General features: G+C 46.4%; 1 protein-coding gene across 3 annotated transcripts in view; it reads left to right on the plus strand.

Moving 5' to 3' along the window:
• The window catches only part of NAV2 (neuron navigator 2), a 385,703-nt gene that overhangs the window by 159,906 nt on the left and 201,236 nt on the right, over positions 1-24,561 (plus strand). For 2 of the 3 annotated variants that reach the window (XM_032413835.1, XM_032413836.1), the window contains exons 5-6: positions 6,262-6,529; positions 18,493-18,662. In XM_032413835.1, coding sequence (XP_032269726.1) covers positions 6,262-6,529; positions 18,493-18,662 — 438 coding nt within the window. Of the gene's footprint in view, positions 1-6,261; positions 6,530-9,749; positions 9,819-18,492; positions 18,663-24,561 lie in introns of all 3 variants that reach the window. The other variant, XM_032413834.1, reaches the window with a different exon arrangement.

Genomic DNA, 24,561 nt, shown 5'->3' on the forward strand with positions numbered 1-24,561 from the left:
GGGCTTTATTCACTTTATTCAATTTCAGGGTTACAAGAAATCTCTCATTTGACATACTGTTAAATTGTAGAAATAGAAGCCATTTATGGAGAACCCATGTATCAGTCACTGAGCTAAGTGCTGTACATGTTTTGTATCTTATTTAATCCCCTCAACCCTTTGAGATCAGTATTCATATTATCCCCATCATACAGAGGAGGAAACCAAGGCCCAGAGATATTAAGTCCCACAAGGGAAAAGGTAGGCCCACAAGGTCAACCATGGCTAAGCTGCTCATATCTGTTTCAGAGGCCTGGTATTTTCTGCCACTCCCCACTCCTCACACTTCTAACCACCTGCATAATTACTAGAAAAGCATCATTGTGTTTAAAGAAATAATGTAGTTTTAATGCTTTTTGTTTTCCTTTTGAAGATGATTGAGTGCCCTGAGGCTCCTCCTCTGATGAAAAACATCAGCGGTTGGAAAGCCCCATAGGTACTTCTCCGCCCTTTTCCAGTGACTAAAGCAGGGTTTGGAACCCCGGGAGGGTGGAGGGTGTATGCACCTGTCCTTGAGACATTGTAGCAGATCGTGCCCTGCCCCAACCTGCCCGATGGAGGACCACAGAGAGCCTTTGTTCCAGGGTAGAGGCTGCGGGCCCAGGGGAGCCCCATGGAGACTCTCCTGGTTTGGGACACTTCCCCTGGATTAGGCCTTCCCGCCCCCTTGTGTTCCAGACGGTTGGACCCATCCGGTGTCATGGGAGCTTGGGCCTCACCCTAACCTGGGTGATTTTCAAGACCCCTCCCCGACACACACTCCACCAGTCACGACCATCTGTAAACCTGTCTCGTGAGGAAGGATGGCTTTTATCCTTGGGAGTTCCGAGAACACCTGGCCCTGAGCCCATCCTCCTGTAATGGAGAAGTGAAGGTCTGGGGGGCGAGGCATAGCCTATTTAGTTCAGCAAACATTTGCTGGGCACATCCTGTAGACCAGGCATAGTATCAGTCGTACAAAATTAGCTTTAGTTTCCGTTAATAAGAGAGCTGGGCTACTGGTATGTACACAGTGGTGACAAAGAGAGGCAGTGACTAGCTTTGCCTGGGGCAGTCAGGGGGCTTGACAGAGGCAGCGGTGTTTCTGTGGGGTTTGACAGGATAAATCGGCATTCACCAGACAGGAAAGGAAGGTAGTGGGAAATCTGGACAGAAGACGAGACATAGGTAGTATGACGGGAGCGAAGACCAGCTCTTTATCAACCTTGAGGATTGGGGGGGACAGAGACAGGAAGATCCTTCCAGGTGCCTCCAGGAAGGAGTATATGCTTTTGGAGTGAAGTTGGTTGCTGACTTGATGAGCTCAGACCTGGTTTGGCCAGAAACCTAGATGCTCTTTTATTCTGAGCCAGAGAGCAGAAGGTCTTTCTGGATCATTAGGAGAAAAGCAGCTGGTGGATTATTTCCATTTCCTCCTACCCACATCACCTGTTTGGCAGTGAGTGGACCTGATTCTGTTACTCTCCGGAGGGGGCCCTGTAGGCTCTCCCACCCCCTCATCTGTCCCACTTCCCCCATGGGTCCAGCCATCGACTGGCGTGGTGAGCAGGACCCAGACGGGCTGCGGGAATGGGGTGGGAAGTTCTGTGCTGAATGTAGGTTATGCAGATGGCTCATCTGGAGGAACAATGCCACAGAATCCACGGTCCCGAATCCGCCGGGTGAGCCGGACAGCGCTGTGGGTTAAGGGAACCGGACAGGAATTCTGACTCCGCGGTCTGGTCTGAGCTGGCTCCCGGTCCCTTCTTCCTTACAAAGCAGATTTCTTTGTATTAGATTATTCCAGTGTTGATGCCTTAGTAAACCAGACCTGAGGTTTCTCTTAAGTAATGCTGAAAGAAAAGAACTCTGTTTTCCCTATCCTTCATGCCCAGCGTCCCATACAGCATCTGTGCACATTCGTACCAGCCAGTGGGAGCAAAGAAATCAGTCAGAACCCGAGGGAATTAAGAGTCCAGGCAATACTGAATTCTAATGGAAATTGAAAAACGGCCTCTCTAGCTTGTTCATGGGACATGGGCGTGGCCACAAGCAGAGAAATGCAGTCAGGGTTCTCAGGCAGGTGTAGATACCAGCCAGGTAGTGTCCATTCTAGCTAGGTCTGCATTGTTTTGTTTTTTGTTTTTGTTTTTCTTTTTTTTTTCTTTTTCTAGAACTCAAGAGTAAGGATAGTTGATCAGGCATAAAATGATACTGTTTTTCCAAACCTTGGGAAATGTCATGAAGGAAACATTCTTGTGGGCCGATTGATTTTGTTGTTAGTCTCTCGGTGCCGCCCGCTTACCAGGCCTCGTGGAACACAGACACATGCCTCTTGGAAATGTGGAAAGAATACAGTTTTAGCTATTTTGGGTCCTGTCTGTTGTAGACCACCCGTGGCATAAACTGTGTGGCTTCCAACCCCAACCAGAGCATCTACCACTCTCCAGTTTTTGTGCTCTGCAAAGAAAATTAAACAGTCCAGACGTCCACCACCTGGGGAGCGGGTACACAAGATGTGGTATATCCATACAATGGGGTATTACTCAGCAACACAGAGAAACAAATTAACGATAAATGCTCTAACATGGGCCACCCTAAAAACCTGCTGCGTGAAAGAAGCCACATGCAAAAGACTATATATTACATGGTTCCACTTACAGGAAATGTCCAGAAGAGACACACCTTGTAGAAATAGAAAGCAGATTCCATATTGCCTGGGAATGGGTTTGGGGACTGACTGCAGATGAGCATGAGGACTCTATTTAGGGTGATGGAAATAGTCTAAGATTACAATTTACTGAATTGACTGAAAATCATTATACGCTTAGTTTTCTGGATGCAAATTACACTTGGGTAAAGCTGTTTAAAAAAGAAACGGGGGGCACCTGGGTGGTTTAGTGTCCCAACTCTTGATTTTGGCTCAGGTTGTGATCTTAGGGTCATGAGTTCAAGCCCTGTGTCAGGCTCCGTGATGGGCGTGGAGAGTCTGCTTGAGATTCTCTCTCCCTCTGCCTTTCCCCATCCCAGCATGCGCATGTGCGCACGTGCTCTCTCTCTCAAACAAACAAAAAAAACCCCAAATCAGAAGCTCACCATTGACTTTTGTCTAATATGAGATCATTCCTGATTAATATCCTTCTAGATGCCTGTGACTGCGGCATAAGCGGGGGGAGGAGCAGGGAGAATGGACAGCTTCTTAGTCTTCCTTTAAGGGCAGAGCCCTGTAGTGGGTTCTGAGGAGACTGTAGGTAGAGTGGCCATATTTTCTGAACCAAAATGGAGAGTAGAATCAGGCAGTGTCCTGGGTGCTTTGCGCTCATTTTCTCATTCAACATTCACTTAATTCTCATAACAAGCCTGTGGGAAAGGTGCAGTTTGGCATATGCCCATTTTAAAAAAGAAAACGGAGGCCCCGAGAGGTTGAGTCTTCTGAAAATTCAGTCTATAAATGATGAACTGTCGAGATTCAAACCCAGGTCTTTCTGGCTCAAAAAGTCAGTGATCTTTATACTAAAAATACTACCTGCTAAGAAGTAGTATATGTGTGGGAAGACTGTGCTCTTTGACAGAGAAAACGATGTTTTAGGGACCGATGCTGAGTTATGAACAGTAAGGGACTCACCAACCATGGTGGGTAGAGAATAGGACAAAGCTGTCTCTGTTTGCCCTGACTTGGGCTGGCCTGCCAGGAGGTGCTGATGTGGACATGCCTGCCTCTTGCAGGGGACAACCCATCCACCCCTGGGTGTGCTGAATTTTTAGTTCCTCCCTTTTTTGTTGTTCTTACGTGGTTCCAGAAAATGTATTATGGAATGTGCCAAACATTCCATAATCATAGAATACTTACAGAAGAATAAAGACTACTTATATGCCCACCAGCTAGCTTAATAAATAAAACATCATCTGGTTGTGCTTTTAAATTTACCACACATGATGGGTAGACAAGTAAAACCAAGTTACACAGTGTGGGGAGACCGGGCTTTGAGACGGAAAAACCTAGATTCAAATCCCAAATCCCAGCTCTGTCATGTATTCCCTTGGAGAGGTCGTAAAACTGTCCTGAGCTGCTGTTTTTCTTTGAAAAAGGGACATTAATACTCACTTCCCAGGTTGTAGGGATTGAATGAGATCATGCTCATCAAGAGCTTAACCTGATACATACTAATTAGTAGTAGTCCTTGTTCTTATAAACAGTATAACCTGAAAACTATCAAAGGCACTAAAAATAAATCTTACATAGATTTCGCCAATCCCCATGATTAGCTCTACTTTCTCCCTCCCGTGACTTCAATTTTGAGGGGGAAATGGTTTCCCAAGTTCCTTAACAGGTGCAAACCTGCATGCCAGCTTTTGATTCTGTCCCCAACTCCCACCAGTGCCCAACTGGGTGACTACGGGCGTGTCACTTCATGCAACTGACTCCTCCCATCCAAACCTCCCATTCTGTGACCCTGATGTGCTTGTAAGAACATTTAGAAGCAGACACAGAACAAGCCACAGGGGTGTGTGTGCTGCTTTTTTGGTTTCCGTAGGCTGGAGAAGGAAGCAGAGCTGAAGGGTTAAAGCTGACCTACTACCTCCAGAAACTGGGGGCCTCAGCCAGCACTTTGAGGCTTTCTCTGCTCTCCATATTGCCCAAGATGGTTTATAAGCATCCTCCTTTGTCTGGGCCAGTCCTAGCTCACACCTGACCACCTGGCCTAATTAAAAGCTCACCCCTTTCACTCTCAGAAGCATCATGGTTTGCATGATAAGTCATAAGATGATTGCAGTAAAAACCATTTCTAAGGCACGAACCTGGACCTTATGGGAATCTCATACAGGAGTCTGGGGGCTATGGTTATTTGTAATGAAGAGCAGGGAAGGCCTTCACTGTTCACGGTGTGCTTTCACAGATAGGCTCTTACTGGATCTGCAGGATAACGTTGTATGATGGGGAAGCTGTGTCAATATTGCCAGTGAGGCCCAGAGAGATCAAGTGACTTGCCCAGAGTTGCAGAGCAAGCACGTGCTGGAGTACAGACTGGAACCCACATTTGTGTTGTCAGTTGTGATCTCTGTTTCTTTAGGGCCTGGCAGTCATTCAGGCTGGCCTAGTCAGATCACGCCCAGGACACCGGCAGGCATGCAGGGAATGGGGCTTGTTTCTGAAAGGACCCCATTCATACCCTCTGCTCGGTAATGGGTCCTGGAGGAAATTCTTGCTCCTATATCCGAAGTCTCTTCCCGACCTGGGGCTAACCAGGACGTGTGCATTTCCCACACAGGAGATGCTCCCCTTCCTCCATCCCACTCCTTCTGACCCCCTAGCCAGTTGAGAGAAGGAAATTCAGCTTCAGGTGGAAGCAAAGCAGAGGGAGCCCCCAAGATTCCTTCTTCCTGTCCCTCAGGCTGGGTGGCCCTATTCCTTCACCCTCAGGATCGGTTCAGGCCCCGGCCTTCGAATCTGGTGTTAAAAGAACATAAAAGGAAGGATTCCCCAAGGAGCAACACCCTCGATCCATAGCCTCTGCCTGTGAATAAATATTTTATTCCTTCTCGGCAGCTTTTTATGCATGCCTTGAGGCAAATGCATTTTAACATCTAAAAAGTTCTGTTTGGAATAAAAATTTTCTTACCCCCCACTCTGTTCTCATTTTTTGTTTTTAATACAGAATTTTTGTGTGAGTTCTTTATGAAAGCAAGTCCTATAGCCGATCCCCACACCCATCCCAAATTAGTGATTTAGTAGACAAGGGAGACACAGAGCCACGTGTTTGAGGGAAGGATGGTTGGGCAGAGCAGAGTGAGGATTTCGGAGTTGGGTAGGAGCCCCTTGGCATATGCACAAAGCGGCTGGAGGCACAGAGCGTGGACTCGGCTGCCAAGTGGAGACCGGTGAGGCTCCCCCCCCCCGCCCCCCGGCGCCGGAGTGCACCTCTGTCCCGGATTGCTTGCTTTGCCTGAGAACAAGCACGGTCTTGCTCGGGAGTCTGACTTTTTTTGGTCGCGTCCTTGCTGAGAGTTTCCTCCCGGCACTCGCCAGACATCCGGCTGCAGCTTGCCTCATGTATCTGCTCTAACCCCGGTGGCGGAGAAGCCGCGAATTTCTCTGTGGCCGACGCCCCGCCGTCCACTGACTGTGGTCGCAGGGAGGTGTTCAGGAACTGCGTCCGGTCCTAGAGAGATGAAGCTTGCGAGCAAGAATGGGCCCCCAAGCTGGGGCTCCTTGTCTAAAAGAATCTCCTCACTGTCTTGCAGAAATCCGGAACGGCAACCTCAAGGCCATCCTGGGCCTCTTCTTCAGCCTCTCCCGCTACAAGCAGCAACAACAGCAGCCCCAGAGGCAGCACCTGTCCACGCCGCCGCCGCCGCCGCCGCCCGCCGGGGCCCAGGCGGCCGCGGCCCCCTCCCAGTGCCAGGCTGGCGCTCCTCAGCAGCAGGTGCCCGCCGCCCCCCAAGCCCCGGGCCAGCCTCTGCAGCCGGTGCCACATCAGCAGTCAAAAGCACAAGCTGAGATGCAGTCCAGGTGGGGGCGCCTTGCCGACTGGTAATTCCGTGGTTCACGGGGCATCCTCCAGGCCGGGCCCAGCCGTAGCCGAGGCCCAGTGTGTTCTGGTTTGGGCCTCTGCAGTGCTGAGGGCTACTGGTAGTGGGGGGGGGGTGTTAGCATGGCCTTGAAATGGATGCAGCGGGGCTGCCTCCAGTGCCTGGCGGAGATGTGTGCTCTTACAGGTCAGAATGGCCGGCAGCCAGAGCTGACTAGCTACTCTTGCCTTGATGCTGGCCTATTATGCACTAAACAGCCCCGAAAATAGACTCCAGCCTGGTTTTGCCGTGTTTTGCCTATAAGCTGGGCGTTCGGTGTTCTATGCGTTGAGTCATTCTACTTAGTGGAGGCGAAAGTTCTGCCGTGGATGCCTCTGCTTCACCAGAAGAGGAATATCAGGAGCACAGAAGAAAGACGGGAAATGCTTAGCAAGGAAGGGAGCAGCCACCTTCCATGAGAGGACCGGGGACTGGGTTTTGTTAGCCTTGGAGAGGTGATAGCGGCCTCAGCCGTGGTCCTCCATTTTGTGGGATTAGGGTTTCAATGTTGCTGACACTCGCAGAGGGGCTGATGCCTGCCAGTGGGGCTCTTGGCGTGGAATGATAAGCACGCAGAGCGCCAGGGTAGTTACCATCTACTGTGTTATAATGGGAATAGTTGCATCCCTCAACGACTCTGCAGAAGATCGCCTTGTAGAACATTCATTTTAATGGGTGGAGGGAAAGGGAGGGGATCAGGAGCTAGAAAGCGTTTGACTCGTAGTAAAATTCTAAAGAAAAGTCCACAATAATTGTTGCTTGAAGCTGTAAACCTTTAGTTACCAAATCATCTAAACGTCACTAATTAAATTGATTGCTTGATTTCACTTAATATGTGCTCAAGAGTAATGGCTTTTCCTTTCCAGTCCCCCAAAGCACCAGTGTTAATAATCACAGGGCTTCTCGTACATGTTCGTACCCTCAGAAGCCCATTGTAGTTGGACAAAGCACAAAACAGTCCAGACAAAACAGGTGCCTTATAGATGGTTACAGCTTTTTCCTTCCCCTGAGAAGTGCTACTTCCCATTTGTGATGGTGTTAAAACCAGCAGTGATGGGTGTGCTGTAAACCAGATCCCCTAATTAATTATCTCATTATATCCAATTGACATTATGGAAATTTGTAGGCTAGCAGAAATGCCTGGACTAGTAATGAGGAACAGACAGCCGGGCAGCGAGCCTCTGCACCCTGACCTGAAGAAGCACCTGCGTGCGAGCCATTCTCTGATCAGAGGCCCCTGATGGCCCTAGGTGATTGAATGACCAGGGTATCATTTCCCACACTGTATTCTACGGAGTGCTTATTCCCTGGATGGTAACTTGTAGGGGAAGAGTTCCATAGGGGGAAAAGTTGGTAAATAATCTGGGTTGAGTTGTTAGAACTGTTATTACAGGTCTACTCAGATCCTTGAATCTGCCAAAAATGCATTCATTTATTTAGTTAGTGTTTGAATGCCTTCCATGTGCCACGCACTGTTCTAGGCACTTGGGGTTCACGGATGAATGAGACCACCAGTGTGCCCACTCTTTGTATTTTCCTGGAGGAGGCAGGCAAATAGGGAAGAGAACTATCACATACTGGTATTACAGTAAGATGATGGGATTCAGAAGGATTAGGTTGATAACTTAGGTTGGACTGATAGGAAATTCTCTCTGGGGACGTGACACCAGAGCGGAGATAGGAATGACCTGGAGCAAGCCACGCAAAGTTTAGGTGTAGAATAGATCAGCCAGAGGTTGCAGCTGGTGCAAAGGCCCTGTGGTATAAGAGTAAGCTTGGCAGGTTGGAGGACCAGAAAGAAGGCTGGTGTGGCTGGAGTTCAGTGGGTGAGGGGAGTTGGAAAATGGTAAGGTACCTGTAAGCAAAGCCTCTGTCTACCTGGAAGACAGTATGCCTGGTGGTCCCTGGAGTTGCCTAGTGCCGTGGCCCTGGGGTCCAGTCACAGTGTGCTAGCTAAACTGGGTGAGGAGTTTGCATTTCATTTTATAGGTAACAGGAAGCTGCTGGGGTGTCTTGAGCAGGAGAGAGACTTGATTTATGGTTTAAAAAAAAAATCTTCTTAGCCCCCTTCTGGATAATAAGACTGTGAAGGTGTAGAGATGGAAGGAAGGACCCCAGGTAAGAGGCTTTTGTGGTCCTCCAGATGACTGTGGCTTGGGCCAAGGGCTGGAGCAGATTTATTGATGGACCACTTCACCAGGTTGAGCCAACAGGACTGTGAGTAGATGGACTGGCTGGAGTGAGGGAGAGCATCACAGATAAAGCCTGGATTCCTGGTGTGAGCAGTGGTAAATGGTGCTATTTATTGAGATGAGGGAGCCTGAGAGAAGAACACGTGTGCGCTGTGAGTCTTCAGAAGAGGCCGTAGAAAGCATTCCTCAAACTTAGCCGCAGAACTTACTTCGTAGGGCTTCTCACTGCATATAGGATTCCAAGGAACATGTGTTGAGCAATACCGGGCTTGTGTCACTAAGCTATGCTAGCTCGAGGCACCCATTTCCATGGTAGGCGTGTGTTTTCTTAAGAGAACCAGATGTTCCAGTCAGGACACCCATCTCCCAGTAAGAAAAAACATCCTACTATTAATAAGTGCTTTACCTAGAGAAGAGTCAAACTTACTTAAGCCAGGTTTTTAGATCCATTTATTCCAGAGTGATTCCTACCATCATGGCCTCCTGACTCTGTACTGTGGTGACATGGATTGGCCTTTGGTGTTGCTGTATGTCCTCCCTCATTCTTTATCTGGCCCAGATTGGGTTACTTCAGCAGATGACTGGTTTCCCACATTATATACTGATCCTTTCTAATTTTACTTCTGAAGGACAATCTTATTCTCAGGTTCTAGGGATCTAATATCCCATGCTTACACTCTGGCTGTAAATTTAAGAATAGTAAAATGGCATCACTGGCTTAGTTCCATTGTATTTCTATCCCACATTTTGTCTTTGGTAACCAGAGTCCCAAGGGTAATGGTTTAGATCCTTGATCATCAGTGTCAAATGCTGGCGCAAGCCCCGAACACCAGGTTTTAGTCCTCTGTTAGGACCAACCACGCCAGGCGCCTCCCTGTTATCATAGACTCCTGTTAGTCATGTGTGTGTCTAACGTATCTTCTCTCCCCTCACTCATCTCTTCCACTTTTTTTCTTTCCCGTCATGCAGTGCATCATCCAAGGACTCATCTCAAAGCAAAATCATCCGCTTCACTCTGGGTCAGAAAAAGATTTCTAGGTTAGATTTTTCTCTGTGTCCTGCAAAGCATGGTTTCAACCCAACTCATTGATCCCTTTGCTCTGGCTAAGTTTCCTTTTGGTCCCTCTCCCCATTTCATGTTTGCAGTTTGAGAAAACTAAACATGCTTTGGCTGATGACCCAATGTTGGAGAGTTTTGAGAGTGTCTGGGTGGGGGAGGAGTCATTGAAAAGGAGTGTGTATGTGTGTGTCAGAGTGTATGTGAGGTGAAGATGTCCATACTGCTTCTGCATTTCATTGATTTGGGCTTTGATTGCTCAGTCATCAAAATCCTTTCTGATTTAGGGAGAGGTAAGTTTCTTGGTGGATTTTATAGTGGTTTTATGATGCGTTTGGCTCCCTGCTGTGGCCTGACCCTGATCCCACCTTGCCTGCATCTCCTTTGTGTGTGTGGTGCTTTTTATTGTTGCCGTTATTGCTAAAATTACTAACGTGGCATTGGTTTTCTTTTGAATTATAAAGACCCGAAGCATGAATGGATCCAAATGGTCCGAGGAGACAAGGCCACAAGGCAGCTATGTCTCATTTTTGTTTCTGGATGCTCTTTTGTACCTTGGAGGGATTGCCTCAGTTACCTACAAATAAAAACCAGCCTTGCTCACTAACTAGTTCTCTTGACAGAGTTTGGCATCTACTGCCTCCTATGAGGACCCATCCCAGGGTATGGAAAATGCAGGTCACATCTTTGCGATCTACTGTTCTTTTAAAAGTAGCAAGAACTAACATTTACTGAATGCTCGTTATGCTCCAATTTGAATGCATTCTCTTATTTAATCCTCACATCAGTCTTCATGCAGCAGGTCATGTTATTATCCCCATTTTACAGATGAGAAAACTAAAATCGAGGAAGTTAGGTAAGTTACCCAAGGTGACACAGAAAGTGGAAAAATCCAGGATTTGAGCCCAGGTGATCTAACTCCAGAACCCTCACCTTAACCACTGTCTTACACTCCTCCTCTCTTCCTCCCCCTTGAAATCTGGTACTTAAGGGGTTGTCGAGGCTGCTTTTAAAAATCTAAGATTTCAACCATTACTCTCGGTCTTTTGCCTCCCCTTGTAGCATCCCAACAGAACCCGATGCTGGGGTGAAATCGCTTCATTTACTTTTCATTGAATTCTCACTTAACGCTAAAGGGAGGCCCACACCACATTTGTATCTGTATTCATGTGACAAATACGTACTGAACGTCAGCCTGCTGCCCCACTCTGTCAAGCTCTAGGTGCCTTTTCTAGCCAGAGCTTTCTTTTTCTTTTCTAAAAGGTTACACATAGGGAGACCCAACTCGGGATCTGCCTGGCTGTTGGGGAGGAGCCACAGGGCAGTTGCCTCTCTGTAGAACAAGTCCAAATATTACCCAGACTTGGTTCCGGAGGACGGGAGGGAACCCACATTCATCAGTGCTTCTCATAATCCTGTGTCTCTGTCAGTTTGGGCTGCTAGAACAAATCACCATAAACTGGGTGACTTAAACAACAGAAATGTTTTCCTTACAGTTCTGGAGGCTGGGAAGTCCAAGGTCAAGATGCCAGCTCAGTCGGGTTCTAATGAGGACCCTGTTCCTGGTTTCTGGATGACTGTGTTTTTGCTGTGTCCTCACATGGAGAGCAGTGAGAGAGGACGCAAGCCCCATCCTTCTCTTGTTATAAGGCACTAATCCCATTGTGAGGTCTTCAACCTCATGACCTAAGTCTCTCCCCTAAGCCCCATTTCCAGATACCATCATCTGGGGATTAGGGTTATGACACATGGGGCGGGGGCAGGGAGGACATAAACACGCAGTTCATAACACCACGCTAGAGAGTGCCTGCTTTTCCTGAAAAATAACACAGGGTCCAACTCAGACACCGACTGCCCTGGCAAACGGGGTTCCCAGTTTTCGAGCATTGTGCAGATGTCCCTACATAGGTGTCAACCTAAATAAGGATGTAAACTGAGGTAAGCTGAAATTACCAAACTCAAATTGAGTTTATTTGGGACTAGCAGAGGAATTGTAATTTGGGAAATGCATGCCAGAGCAAGAAAAAAGTGAGTCTATTGAGGGTTTGGGGCGTGTTATAATGATGGACCACAGTGCAAGGGGGCATGTGAGGGTTCAGCCAGAGTCCAAGCAGTAAATTCATTGGTTTGAGGATGGAGAGGGATTCTTGGCAGATGTGCATGGTCAGGAGATAAGTTTCTATATTCCGTAAATCAGCTATTGATGGGCCATCAGCCTCTCCGTTCTTACGTGCCGTTCTTCTGAGGGCATGTGCATGAGATTCTCCATTTCCTATCCTCCAGTTCCACTGTAGATTGAAATACTTTCACGGACAAAAGGAAAGGAGGAGAGTGAGCTTGGAGGGAACCTGAAATCTAGTGTTTGTTCCCACGATGTGCTCCATTCTAGAAGATAAAACAAACAGGCGCTTGCTGGGAAAATATCTGCTTGAGGCACATGCCCATCCCGAGCATGATTTGTTATCAGTCCCTGGATGATGGAAGGAGGCAGTGGGAAGAGAGGAAGGACTGAAGGGTGAGGCCATGTCTGCCCCACCCCCAGGGTGTGCTGGGTACAGGGCTTCCAAGCTGATGGAAAGCCAAGGTGTGGCTTTCTTTCAGGGTCACATCCCCCACCTAGAGTTTCTTTTGGATACATTTTTGTTTGTTTCATTATTTGCCTAATACTCTTCTTTGCGCTTTCCTGCCCCCCTCCCTTTCCCACCCCCAGCCTTGAGCACAATTCTGATAAGCATTTTAGCTAATCCAGGCATCACCAAATGTAACAGTAAAGTTAGCTGCCAGAAGAAATAGACTTACCCCTACTGACGGAGTAAGGCACTTCTCCCAGAGCTCTGGAAATAGATCTTACTCAAGTACAAACATTGATGCAACACTGGCCAGAGCCCAACATCTCGATAGGCACCAGGGATATCCAACAGGGTGGGAAGCCTCACCCTTGAGTCTGGATGCGGGGAAGAGGCTTATAGGGGGTATCATCACAGGGGTGAAGGGTTTGCATGAACTTCTGCCTTCGACTACAACTATTGTCCCTTGGCAACCCTGGCGGCTCCCAGGTTGGTAGGCATATTCCATCTGCAGATGCGCAGAAGCATGGTGGCTATGAGTGCAGCTAGTCAAACCTAGTGAAAGCCCCTCTTCACCCCTCACCACGTCGCCTGGGCTAATTATTTATTTGCCAGGAGCCCATGTTTCCTTACTGCCACATTCAGAGTGTTACGTGGATCAAGTAAAGTCCTCTCCGGTCTGGTCCATAATGAGCGCACCATAACTAGCAGGGACAGTGATGTTGGTGTTTGGGGTTGATCTGGGCCAGCTGGAGCCACCAGGCCACCTCTAGCAAAGACCTACAGAGTTGACCTACACAACCATCTTACGGAGAGGAAGCGGTGGGGCTAATATTTCTGTCCTCTTTGTCCAGCTGCTAAAAAGCAGAGGCTATGAGATGAGAGGTTTAGCATTTAATGGTCTCCTCTGGCAAAAAAAAATCTCCAATCACAACACTTTCCACCTGAGGTCCCAAGCGTGTGCACCCACCTTCTCCCCGGGTTTCAAGTAGCTTTGCAGGGAAGAACGGCTTTCTTCCCATCAGTGCGCTCAGCGCGTGGAGCCAGGATCTAGTCACAGGTTATGTGCCAAGAATGACCATTTACTACCCTGCCTGCTTGGCTCTGTACATGTTGAAGAAATCGACCATGGCTCCAACAGCGGCAGGATTTCTCTCCTGCCTCTTTTTTACACCACTTCTTTAAACTTACCTTTTTTTTTTTTTTTGAAAAGCAACATGTGTATGTTTCGAAGAACCCATCTGTGTCCTCTGTCATTTTGTAACTATGTTTGGAACATGGAGTGACTTGGAATGACTTGAGAAGTAGAGTTGTTCTTGCAAAGGAGTCCTTGGAACTTTCTGGCACCATAAATGATGCAGGGTTGACTTGACATGCCCCGACCCCCGCCCCCTGTTCCACATGAGCAAGACCCAACTCTTTGCAGAGATGGATGCTAATGTGCAGGCAGCAGCTGTTTCCAGGCTGGGACTTGATAGAAGTTCTTGGGATGCACAAGGATGTTAACAGTAATGAACTTGAGAATGTGAGCCGGGGGCTTAGGGTCTGTGTTACTGTGAACTAGGGGATACTCTGCTTTTCCACTCTAACTCTGCTCCCAGCCTCCCTAACGAATGCCTCATTGCTGGAGGGCAGGACAACGTCCAGATTCATACTGTGGCATACAAGGCCCTCTCTACTCTGGCCCTGCCTGCTTCTCTAGCCTTGTTTCCTCCTAGCCTGTTCCCCACTCCCCAGCACACACCAGCCCTTCCTTCCTCTGCAGGAGATATGTGCCTCTCACCATGACTCCGTACCCTCTTGCCCTCCACTCGCATTTCCGTTCCACATGCCACATCTTGCTCTGGGGTCACATCTATTTGGAACCTTCCCTGGCCATCCCACCAACTTCCAAGATTATCATTTTTCTTCTTTGAATTACTTCTGACCTTTGCATATTCTTTTATCAATACATGTGTAATTTAGATGTCATCTGGGATCAATCAGCCCCTTAAGATCTAGATGAGATTGAACTAGAACCCTGCCTCACTCTTTTTGGGCTGCCATAGTAAAATACCACAGACTCAGTGACTGAAACAACAGAAATTTATTGCTCACATTTCTCGAAGCTGGAAGTCCACGATCAGGATGCCAGCCTAGTCGGGTTCTGGGCAGATGGCTGACTTCTCACTCTGTCCTCGTAGGGTGGAAGGGGCTACCTAGCATTCTGCACCGTCTTTTATAAGGGTGTTAATGTCGTTCACGAGGGTTCTGTGTAATGACCTAATCACCTCCCAAAGGCCCCACCTCCTAATGCCATCACACTGGGCATTAAGATTTCCACATAGGAATTTGGGGTGGGGGAACATAATCATTCAGGCCATAGAAAGGTCTTCTTCAATTTGCAGAAAATCCAGTGCCTTCTCCACGATTGCTCATGTACCTTAGGTCCTCAAGGTCATCTTTGTCTTTGAAATGCTACATTTGAAATCTTATAATTCATTCTGAATTAATTCGGGAGGATTGACTCCCTATCCCAAAGAATATTTTGGTTCCCTCATGGGTGGATCCAAACAAGCCTTTTTCCTTACTTCCTACCCACCACACATTCATTCATGGCCTTTGTATGTGAGGCGGACTTTGCTGAAAATTTCAGAGAGATGGTGGGGGGCTTGCTTTGGAGCAAGCAACTATTCAAGCCCATTCACAACAAAACCCAAGTTTTAAAGCATTGTGTTGTCCTAGACACCCTCTGAAACTTGGAAGAAATTACTTGGTCTCCACCCAGTCTTTCCATTTGGTCAAGTTCAAGGAGCTGTCCTAACTAGGGTGTAACAGTGATGGGAGTAGAAGGTGACATGAATTGGCTTGAACTTTGGGGTGGCTTTTGATGCCTAAAATACTTCCAGACTGCAGACCTCTTTGGTGCTCACAGATTTGCATGTGAACTAGGGGATACATGCAGAAATACATGGATACATGGAGAAAGTTTAAAAAAGAAAGTCCAGGCTGGGAGGAAACAAGGCTAAAGAGGCAGGCAGGGCCAGAGTAGAGAGGGCCTTGTATGCCACAGTATGAATCTGGGCATTGTCCTGCCCTCCAGCAATGAGGCATTCGTTAGGGAGGCTGGGAGCAGAGTTAGAGTGGAAAAGCAGAGTATCCTCTAGTTCACAGTAACACAGACCCTAAGCCCCCGGCTCACATTCTTTTTCATGTCAGCTGCCTTCAAGGCCTTCAAGAACTCCTTCTCCATGTCCTAGGAAACTTGGCACAACCCTGCAGCCACTTGAAGGCTATGCCGCTCCCATCAAAGGTGCACCTCTAGGTCCTGACTCAGTGTAGAGAATCTGATGATGACCACCCATGGGGAAACCAGAACTGTCTTAGTTGATCCAAGACCAGGAATGTTTCACTCTGGGGATTGGGACCTACAGATGGCTCAGAGGTACCCTAAGTATAAGGTCTCAGTCACAGGTACTTGGATGAAGCAGTTTCTCTTCTGGAATGTTTCTTAGGGAAATGAGCACCGTCTGCCAAAGCCTGGCTTGCCTCTTTGAAAATGTAGATCTCAGACTTTTATATGTTGATTTTTGTCTGCTGTCTTCTGATACTTATATCTAGATCCTCAATTTCCTTCATTATTTGTTTGATTCTTTTTGGTACCAAAGCCTGTTTATTACAATGCCAAAGTCATTTATGAATTTATGCTCAGCAGAGAGGATGGGAAGGGGAACTCACATGCATTGAGTACTTAGAATAGGCCAGACATTAAGCCCCGTTCCAAATGAACAACTATCCTATTGGGTAGTTGATTATTATTCTAAAGTTATCTGATATGGAACATGAATCTTAGAGAGATTATAATACTGGTCCAGTGTCATGTGTATGGAAAAAGCCCATATTTTATCCATTATCCCACACTACTCATCCAAGAGAAAAAGGAAGATGAACTTTATATTTTTAATCAGCCTATGCAATTCAAGGTTGTACTCATCCCATCCGACGCTTTGATCAATCTTCTTTCTATAAAGCCCCCGACTGCCCTGAAAAGTCTGTGGTCCAGCCCTGGGTCAGGGCAGTGGGAGCTCTTCAGCAGCTCTGAAAGGAATGTATCTTTTCCCTTCTTGTTGCTTTTTGCTTCCCTACTCCTTGCAAATTCCCTACTGAAGTAGAGTGCTATGGGCTTTTACCCTGTGCCACTTCATACAGTTGCTGTGATACCATCTTGGAACAAGTCTATAATCCTTTTCCAGGCCTGTCTGTGGGCATGAAGACTCCTGTAGACTATAGCTGGGTTAAAGGAGTCCAGCCCAAAGGACTCCATGTCTGCACCTGCAGAAGCTCTACCATTAGCTGGGAGTACTCTGCTAAAAATGACTTGGAGGGCTTGCTGGATGCTGTTTGTATTCAAAGCAGAACCAAGAGGTACCAAGATCCCATTGCTAGACCTCCTTATTCAGTTGTGCTGGCCACATCTGGTACCTAAATATAGACCCTGGCACTGCTGGTTTTGTACCCCACTCTGTGTCTGTCTTTATGGGGTGAATATTTTCTCCAAATAAGATGGGGTAAATTAACAGAGGGGTGAATCCTCCTAGTGCAGTGGAAAGTGCACTTGCCTCTGCCACTTGGGGGGAGAACTCACCCCTTTCCTTCTCTCCTAGTTCCCAGTCAGGGAATTGGGCCACCTTCTTCTTAACTGTATAAATTTTACAGTGCTCTCACACCAGCTCATGTTCTCTGTTTACTCTACAAATCATCTTTCTTGCTCAGCCAGCAAGAAAAAGTTTAAAGTGATTGCCTGCTTATATGTAAAATGCTTCCAGACTGCAGACCTCTTTGGTGCTCACAGATTTGCATGGGGAGAGAAAGTTTAAAGCTTTATGAGTTGAAAGTTCAGACTTATCACTAGATCTAATGCTAGTCAGAGGAAGTTCCGGTGGTTTTTAAACAGTTAAGTGGGTTTTAGCTGAAAGATATAACTATCTCATTATTTATTCATCTTTCAACTTTTAATGATTAGAAACAGCCTGCTTAGTAGTCTCTGAACCAAAGTTCCTGATCTGGGGAGTCTTACCCTTAACTCTTGGGGGAGGAGGCCATAATATCTTTAGACATATTACAAAGATGTCTGCTAACTTTATTTCCCAAACCACCCCAACTGAGTTACTTTATTTAAAGAGAAAGTGTATGTTTGTCTTTAGGTTAATAGTTTCCTGCTGGTTCTACAGAAAGAACGTATGATTTTATCCATCTACTGTGCAGAGAAGCTGGGCTTCAGCCTCTAAGTAATGCCTATGGAGACAAGTTGTCAGGTGTTGAAGGAAAATGTATGTTTCAACACATGTTTTCATCCAGGCCATAAGTTTTTTCATTGTAGTTGTATTGGGTTCTGAGTGCTAGCAGGTCTCTTTCTGACCATTATAAATTACATCATTTTCTTGACACAACAACCCCAGATTATGACAAACACCATATTAATACCTACCAAAAGAGATGCACACATAGTAAGGTAAAAAAGCTTAGAGTCTTTTTTTTTTAATATTTATTTATTTGACAGAGAGAGAGATAGCAAGAGCAGGAACACAAGCAGGGGGAGTGGGAGAGGGAGAAGCAGACACCCTCTGAGGAGGGAGCCTGATGCGGGGCTCGATCCCAGGACCCTGGGATCATGACCCGAGCTGAAGACAGACACGTAATGACTGAGCCACCCAGGCCCCCCAAAAAGCTTAGAGTCTTAATTGGCCTTTATGTTCCACACTTTATAGAATTAGAGTTGACATGGTTTGGCCCTATTGAAAAGTAAAATTACTCATCCAAGAAAAAAAGGAAGATGGACTTTATATTTTTAGTCAGCAAACATATTTATTTAGTTTTACTTCAGAATTTCTCTTTGCTCAAAGGAAAACTCAAGTTTTGCTGTTGGACTTTGCTGGGGTCATTAGTAGCCTAGATGTTTGTAGTGGTTCCACTAAATCTTTTGATTGGCAAACCTCCACAGACCCAATGTCTTGAATGGTTTCCTTTACCTCCTGCATGGTTGCAGTTCCTTCTTCTGAGACACGGCTGTTCTCCTGAGAATCATTATTCTGTTGCTTTTGCATTTTAGGCTTCCGGGTCCTACCGCAAGGATATCCGCTGCAGGCAGCGAAGCCAAAACACGTGGAGGGTCAGCCACTGCTAACAACCGACGCAGCCAGAGCTTTAACAACTATGACAAGTCCAAACCAGTCACCTCCCCACTTCCACCACCACCACCACCAAGCAGCCACGAGAAAGGTAAGTCAACTTCTTGATGGTCCTTTTTGGCATCTTCCTTTACAGCAGATCCAGTTGCTTTGGGTGAGTTTGGTCAGAGTTGGGAGTGGGGTGCAAATAGGATGGTGGGCATGGGCCACAGGATATACTTGGCTGGCAGGAACTTTGTTAGCAGAGGCATTAATAAAGTGGGGGAAATATGTTCATAGTTGCTAGCAGGAATACCTGTATTTGTTTCAGTGGGGGCCCAGAAGACACCTGATTACAGAGAGAAGCGATCTAGCATTTACAATTTGAAAATAAACTTTCATAGAATGTGCTCTGTATGGTAGATGGTTTTCCGGAAATGCAAGCTTCTTGGAGGGTGCATTGTGTGAACTGATAAGATTTTTACCCATCAAAAGTAATATGAGGGGAGTTAAAAAGAAGGGGGTTTTCACCCTTTGAAAAAGACATGTGGGTCGGCCAGATGAATATCTTGGCTACATATAAGGAATATACAACATTATTCTTGGTGTTCTGATGATGTAACTTTTACCAAAAGAAGACATGACTGTTTGCTATACATAGCCCTGAGATTTTAGGATGGGGGGAAAAGATGAGTAGCACTGTGGGGGGCTATTGCATAGAAGGTAGTGAAACAAACCTTTGCTCGCTTCAGTCTGTGTCCTGTGGAACATTGGAGAAAACTGAGTCAGCTTAGAAGATTCTACGGTAGGAGGCAGAGTCCTCCTGCATTCCTCCCAGGCAAAGGGGTCTCGACTTCTTGGTAGGGGGGACATGTTCAGATCTCTTGAAAGCATTTTCTACCTGGTAGGATTTGTCCTAGATGTGCCTCTTACTCTCCCGAGACCCAAGAGAGCTGCCTCGCACTCCCTGAAGTGCTCCAGGAGCCTGGACAGCCCTCCCACTGTGAATGAGGTCAGAGCCTCCCTGACCTACTCCTTTAGCCCAGGATGACTTGGAGCTGGGTTTCTGCCCTACCCCCACCTACAATACTTGAGAAAATATGAAGGAAATTTTTGTATGGTTGACATATATATGGCAGAAGGTTTTCCCTACAGGGTGTTGGAAACTCTGCAACTAGCAGTAGGCTGTCTCAACCAGTCAAGATTCTTTGTGATCAGCCCTTGGCTTCTGCCTTAAGAAAATCATTTTTCTTCTTCTCTCTTTCCCCCTCTTCCCCTCCCCTCCTTTTCTTTTCTTCAACCATACCCAAGCATGTTTTCAAAAATGTGTTCTTTTCAAAAAGTGTGTTCTTTTTAAAAGTGTGTCTAAATTGCAAAAATAATATATGCTTGTAAAATGGTACAAGTACATATCAAATAAAAGTTCTCCTTTACATGCTCCCTGAAGGATACTAATATAAAGCGTCCTATGTATATTCTTCTGGAACTAATTTCACAATATATTTACACACACACACACACACGCACAATATATATAGAAAGGTGTTTTATATAAATAAATAAGAGCTACATTTTATTGAGTACCTACTGTGTGCCTCATTGAATCCCCCAACAAGCTATGTTGTTATCCTCATCTTACAAAGGATGAGACTCAGGCAAAGAGAGATTAAATACTTGCTGAGGCCACATCAGAGATGGTGAGAGGTAGAGTTGGACCTGAACCCAGGCACCTTGGTTCCAGAACCATGATTAATACTATGCTTTTCCTGCAAGCAGAAAAGAAATGCTCAAAGCCTTGCCCATTGAAGGCTGGAGACGTGCAGGTTGAGCAAGACGGGGGAGCTAAGAGGATGTGGGGGGCAACCTATGCAGAGCCCTCTGCTGGGCCATTCCGTCCTTGTCCCATGGTCATCTGGGGAGAAGTTGTCACAAAAAAGTCTGAAGGATGGATGTGAGACCAATATCCAAAAGACTGAGAAAAGAAAGAAAAGCTCCTCATGGATAGAACTGATAGGGGAGGATGAAGGGTTGGCAGCTGGAACATTGTCCCAGAGCCTAGCACAGATACAGGGCCACTCAGGCAGCCCACCAGGTGCTGGGACGGCCACTAGTCTGCCCCTGTCCTGGGCCCGGGCTGTCATGTGCGCACCGAGCAGCCAGGGAGCCACACACCTGTCAAAGGACAGCGCTGCGAATTCTAATGGAGGCATTGCCCCAGGGAAGGACTGTGGGGTCGGAAGAAAGAGAAGTCAGACTTATTTATTGAGCAGGTGTTATTTGCCAGGGACTTTGATTGTCACTGTGTTACTTGATCTTCACAAACATTCTGTGTGGTAAATATTATTAACCCAGTTTTATAGGTAAATGGAGCTGAGATTTACTCACTTACCCCCCCCCCCCCCAGTAATTGAGCCCTGGAATTCATATCGAGGTTCGACTCCTGGATTTGAACTCTGGCTCTGTCCTGTGCCCTGGGAAGTCTGCAGTGAGGATCGATTGAGGTAGTGTGAGAATATTTTGTGAGCTGTGACTCTCAGAAAATCTGCTGAGGATTCGCTTTTGAAAGGATAAAAATAACTGACCGGGTTTCCAGGTGCACCGAAGTAGATGCATTTCCCCCTCTCAATCCTGGAGAGCTTAGGCAAAGCAGGCATGGGGCAGACCCAGGTATTTTTTATAGTAACGCTTTACCACCATCCGGAGGTAAAGGGACAGTTCAATTTTACCTTCAGGGGCTTTTATATTTACTCCTCCTTGCTCACCGTCCCTCTGTCCTCCGTTGAATCTGATCTTGATTGCTGCTTATGAGGTAGCCAGATCCAAGCAACATACGGTATGTGGGGAGAGAAGTAGCTCTAGCACCTGGCCACGTGGGAGGCACAACAGGTTCTTGGATGCATAAGAAAGCATCCCTCATCTTAAGACGTCTTGGAGAGATGCGTACTAGTGAGCAGATAAATTGTAGTTCAGCGTGGTTCGTGCTGTAGTGGAGGTATGGACTGCTTTCAGATGAGTTAAAGTCCATCATGTGATCTCATGACCTGTCCTTCTAGAAGCTTTCTTGTGAGTCAGCCAAGCCCTGATAGCATCGTGTGCTGCCACTTCGCTCTCAGGTAAACCAATTCATACGGTTGTGTATGTGACCCGATGGGCCAGAATTCTCCTTCTAGGAATTGATCTAATCACACCAGTAAGGGGAATGAAAAATTGAGTATTCTGTCAAAAAATGACAAAAATATTTCAACACTGAGTCCTGATTTTTTCAAAAGGATAAAGAGGAGTAAAAGGGAATTTTATAACAGGCAACTTTTCCAAAGCCCGGGAGCACTTAATTCTTTGTGAGCAAATACTAAAAGTTTCCTCTTAAAATCACACCCAAAGAGGCAAATGCCCTCCTGCCATGACCAAATTTAAAATTTAGTTCTGATCACACAGAACAGTCAACTGAGATGTGAAAACAGAAGAAAGGTAATAGATATATAAAATACTTCACGGTGAGAAAAAGCCTAGGGGCACACTCACTTTATGAGCTCATTCCATGAGGTGCCCAAGTACATGGTTGATGTATAAAACCCAGGAATGTCCCTGTACAGTAACATAACCTATTCGTTTTCCCGAAGACTCACATCTCAGATTTTGCCTGTGAGGTTTGGAGGAAAGTCTACAGATACTTAGCCTTTAGGAAAACCTGCTAATTGTTGTGTAGTCGTCCCTGGCGTGGTTAGATTTGTCTTCGGCTTCATCCTCTCGCTCCTGCGGGCGGCAGTCGGGCACAGCCTTAACCTGGCCTGCAGGATGTGATGAGCAGGATCCCCCGCGAAACATCTGTCGAGGGATGGCTTGGAAGCATGAACGCTCCTCACTTCCTCTTTTGGCTCCGAGTGGCCCTCGGGCTCCAGAGCAGAATCCCAGATTTTCAGGGAGAGGAAATAGCTGTCGTGTTCAACATTCGTGACATTATCTTTTCCTTCCATCCCCTCACTTACATCCTCTGAATGGGTTAGCGCTGCCAGAAATCTCCTACATTTCTAGAGTGTTTGGTCCATCATGTGAATTTGAAATGTTTAGTATTCCTAAACTAAATTCTGTGCAAATGGAAGATGTTCTCTCCTGAGTGACAGGGTTTTCTTCATTTTGGAGAAAGCGTATCTTTATTATATTTTCATGATATAAATCATCCTGTAAAAAATTGTCAAACAACACAAATGTATTGAAAGAAAGGGAATTCTACATAATCCCCGCCTCTCAGAATGAGCCACTGTTTATCACTTAGTTTATATTCCTCTGTACTTTCTTTATGCATATACTATCACATTTTGATAAATTTTTCCTAGTGTTTGCTGAGTACTATTCTAAGGGCTTTATAAGTAATAATTTAATTCTTTTTTTTTTTTTTTTAAAGATTTTATTTATTTATTTGAGACAGAGAGAGAGAGCACATGAGATGGGGAGGGTCAGAGGGAGAAGCAGGCTCCCTGCTCGGCAGGGAGCCCGATGCGGGACTCGATCCAGGGACTCCAGGATCATGACCTGAGCCGAAGGCAGTCGCTTAACCAACTGAGCCACTCAGGCGCCCAGTAATAATTTAATTCTTACAGGAGCTCTGTACATACATACTCACACAAATAAGATCAACAAATCATGGCCAGCCCCTTTATAGGTTTTTCTCTCTTTATAATAGTTGCAGAGTACTCCATTACATGAATTTACCTTCATATTTTTAACTACTTTCATTTTGGTTACCTCTAATTTTTTGGTATTTTAAGTAGCACTGATAGTAACATCCTCATGTCTTTTTTTTTGCATGTATACACCATCTCAGTGGAATTGCTGCATAAAGGGTATACACATGTTACAGCTGTTTTAACGTTGCCAAATTTGGCTTCCAGAAGGTTACACCTATGTCTGTTCCCATCAACAATGTGTGAGAAGCTAGTGTCCCTACGCACTTGACACCACATCTGTTTTCACTCTCTTGGGCAAAAAATACTCTTTGAAATGAGGCAAATTACTTTAAGAAGCTGAAAGAACAAGATCATTTGCTTAAAAACTGGCCCTTTTTACTGACGCTTTGCTATAAGTTACAACTAGTGACCTTGGCATAGTACAGAAAGCACTTGGGTTTGAGAGCAAGCTGCCTGCCAACTAGCGTGGCCTCACTCAATATGCTTAATTTCTCCAGGCCTCAGTTTCCCCTTCTGTAAAGTGAGTCTGAGGTCGTCTGTCACCAAGCCACCGTGAGGTGCGAATGCTTGTTTTCTCCGACCCTTTGGCCTTGGCTAGGGGGAACCCCATCAGCGCTTTCTGAGAGGTTCCCTCCCCTGGTCCTCATCCTGTGTCACTTTCTTCCTCTTGTTCACTCCAGCCTGTCATGGGTAGAAAAGAAGAGCCAGACGTGGGTGGAGACAGAGTTTTATAGCGTTCAGCACTATGTCCTGTCTGGGTAACATCGGAGCTTTAGATTTAGAATCTCTGTAAACTTGTCACTTTATGGTTGGTGAAGCAAGTTATTTATCTGAGTTAATGACTGGGAGAGGTAATCTTGAAGAAGTTGCCCGTGGCCCACCATTAAGCCAGGATTCTGACCTAAAATCACAGATGGGATTAATGCAGTGGTCCAAGTCACACAGAAAAGAATACGGTTGGGTGCCTCCGTTTCCGGTTGTTTCTCTCATTTGTTCATTTTGTTCCTCCTTATGTCTGGCATCGGGCTTGTCGTCATGACTGAGGGGACTTGAGACACAGCCTCTGCTTTCCTGGGCTGTCGGCCTCAGGGGAGGGGCGGTGCTCACAAGTCCTAGAAGAGAGATATGCTCAAAGTCGTGAGGAAAAAGATGGACTTAGCCAGCAAGGCTCCAGGAGGACTTGAGAGGAGTGATAGCATTTGCAGTGATGTCCAGCTCCAGATTTTTGCAGAGGGAAAGAGAGGGGAAGGCTGGGAAGGATCGACTCATCCTACTGTTTGGGTCCAGGTGTTAATCTGACAGGACATCTGCTGGGGTCACTATGTT

This window comes from Phoca vitulina, unplaced genomic scaffold, assembly GCF_004348235.1.
Source record: "Phoca vitulina isolate PV1807 unplaced genomic scaffold, GSC_HSeal_1.0 scaffold16, whole genome shotgun sequence".
Lineage (NCBI taxonomy): Eukaryota > Metazoa > Chordata > Mammalia > Carnivora > Phocidae > Phoca > Phoca vitulina.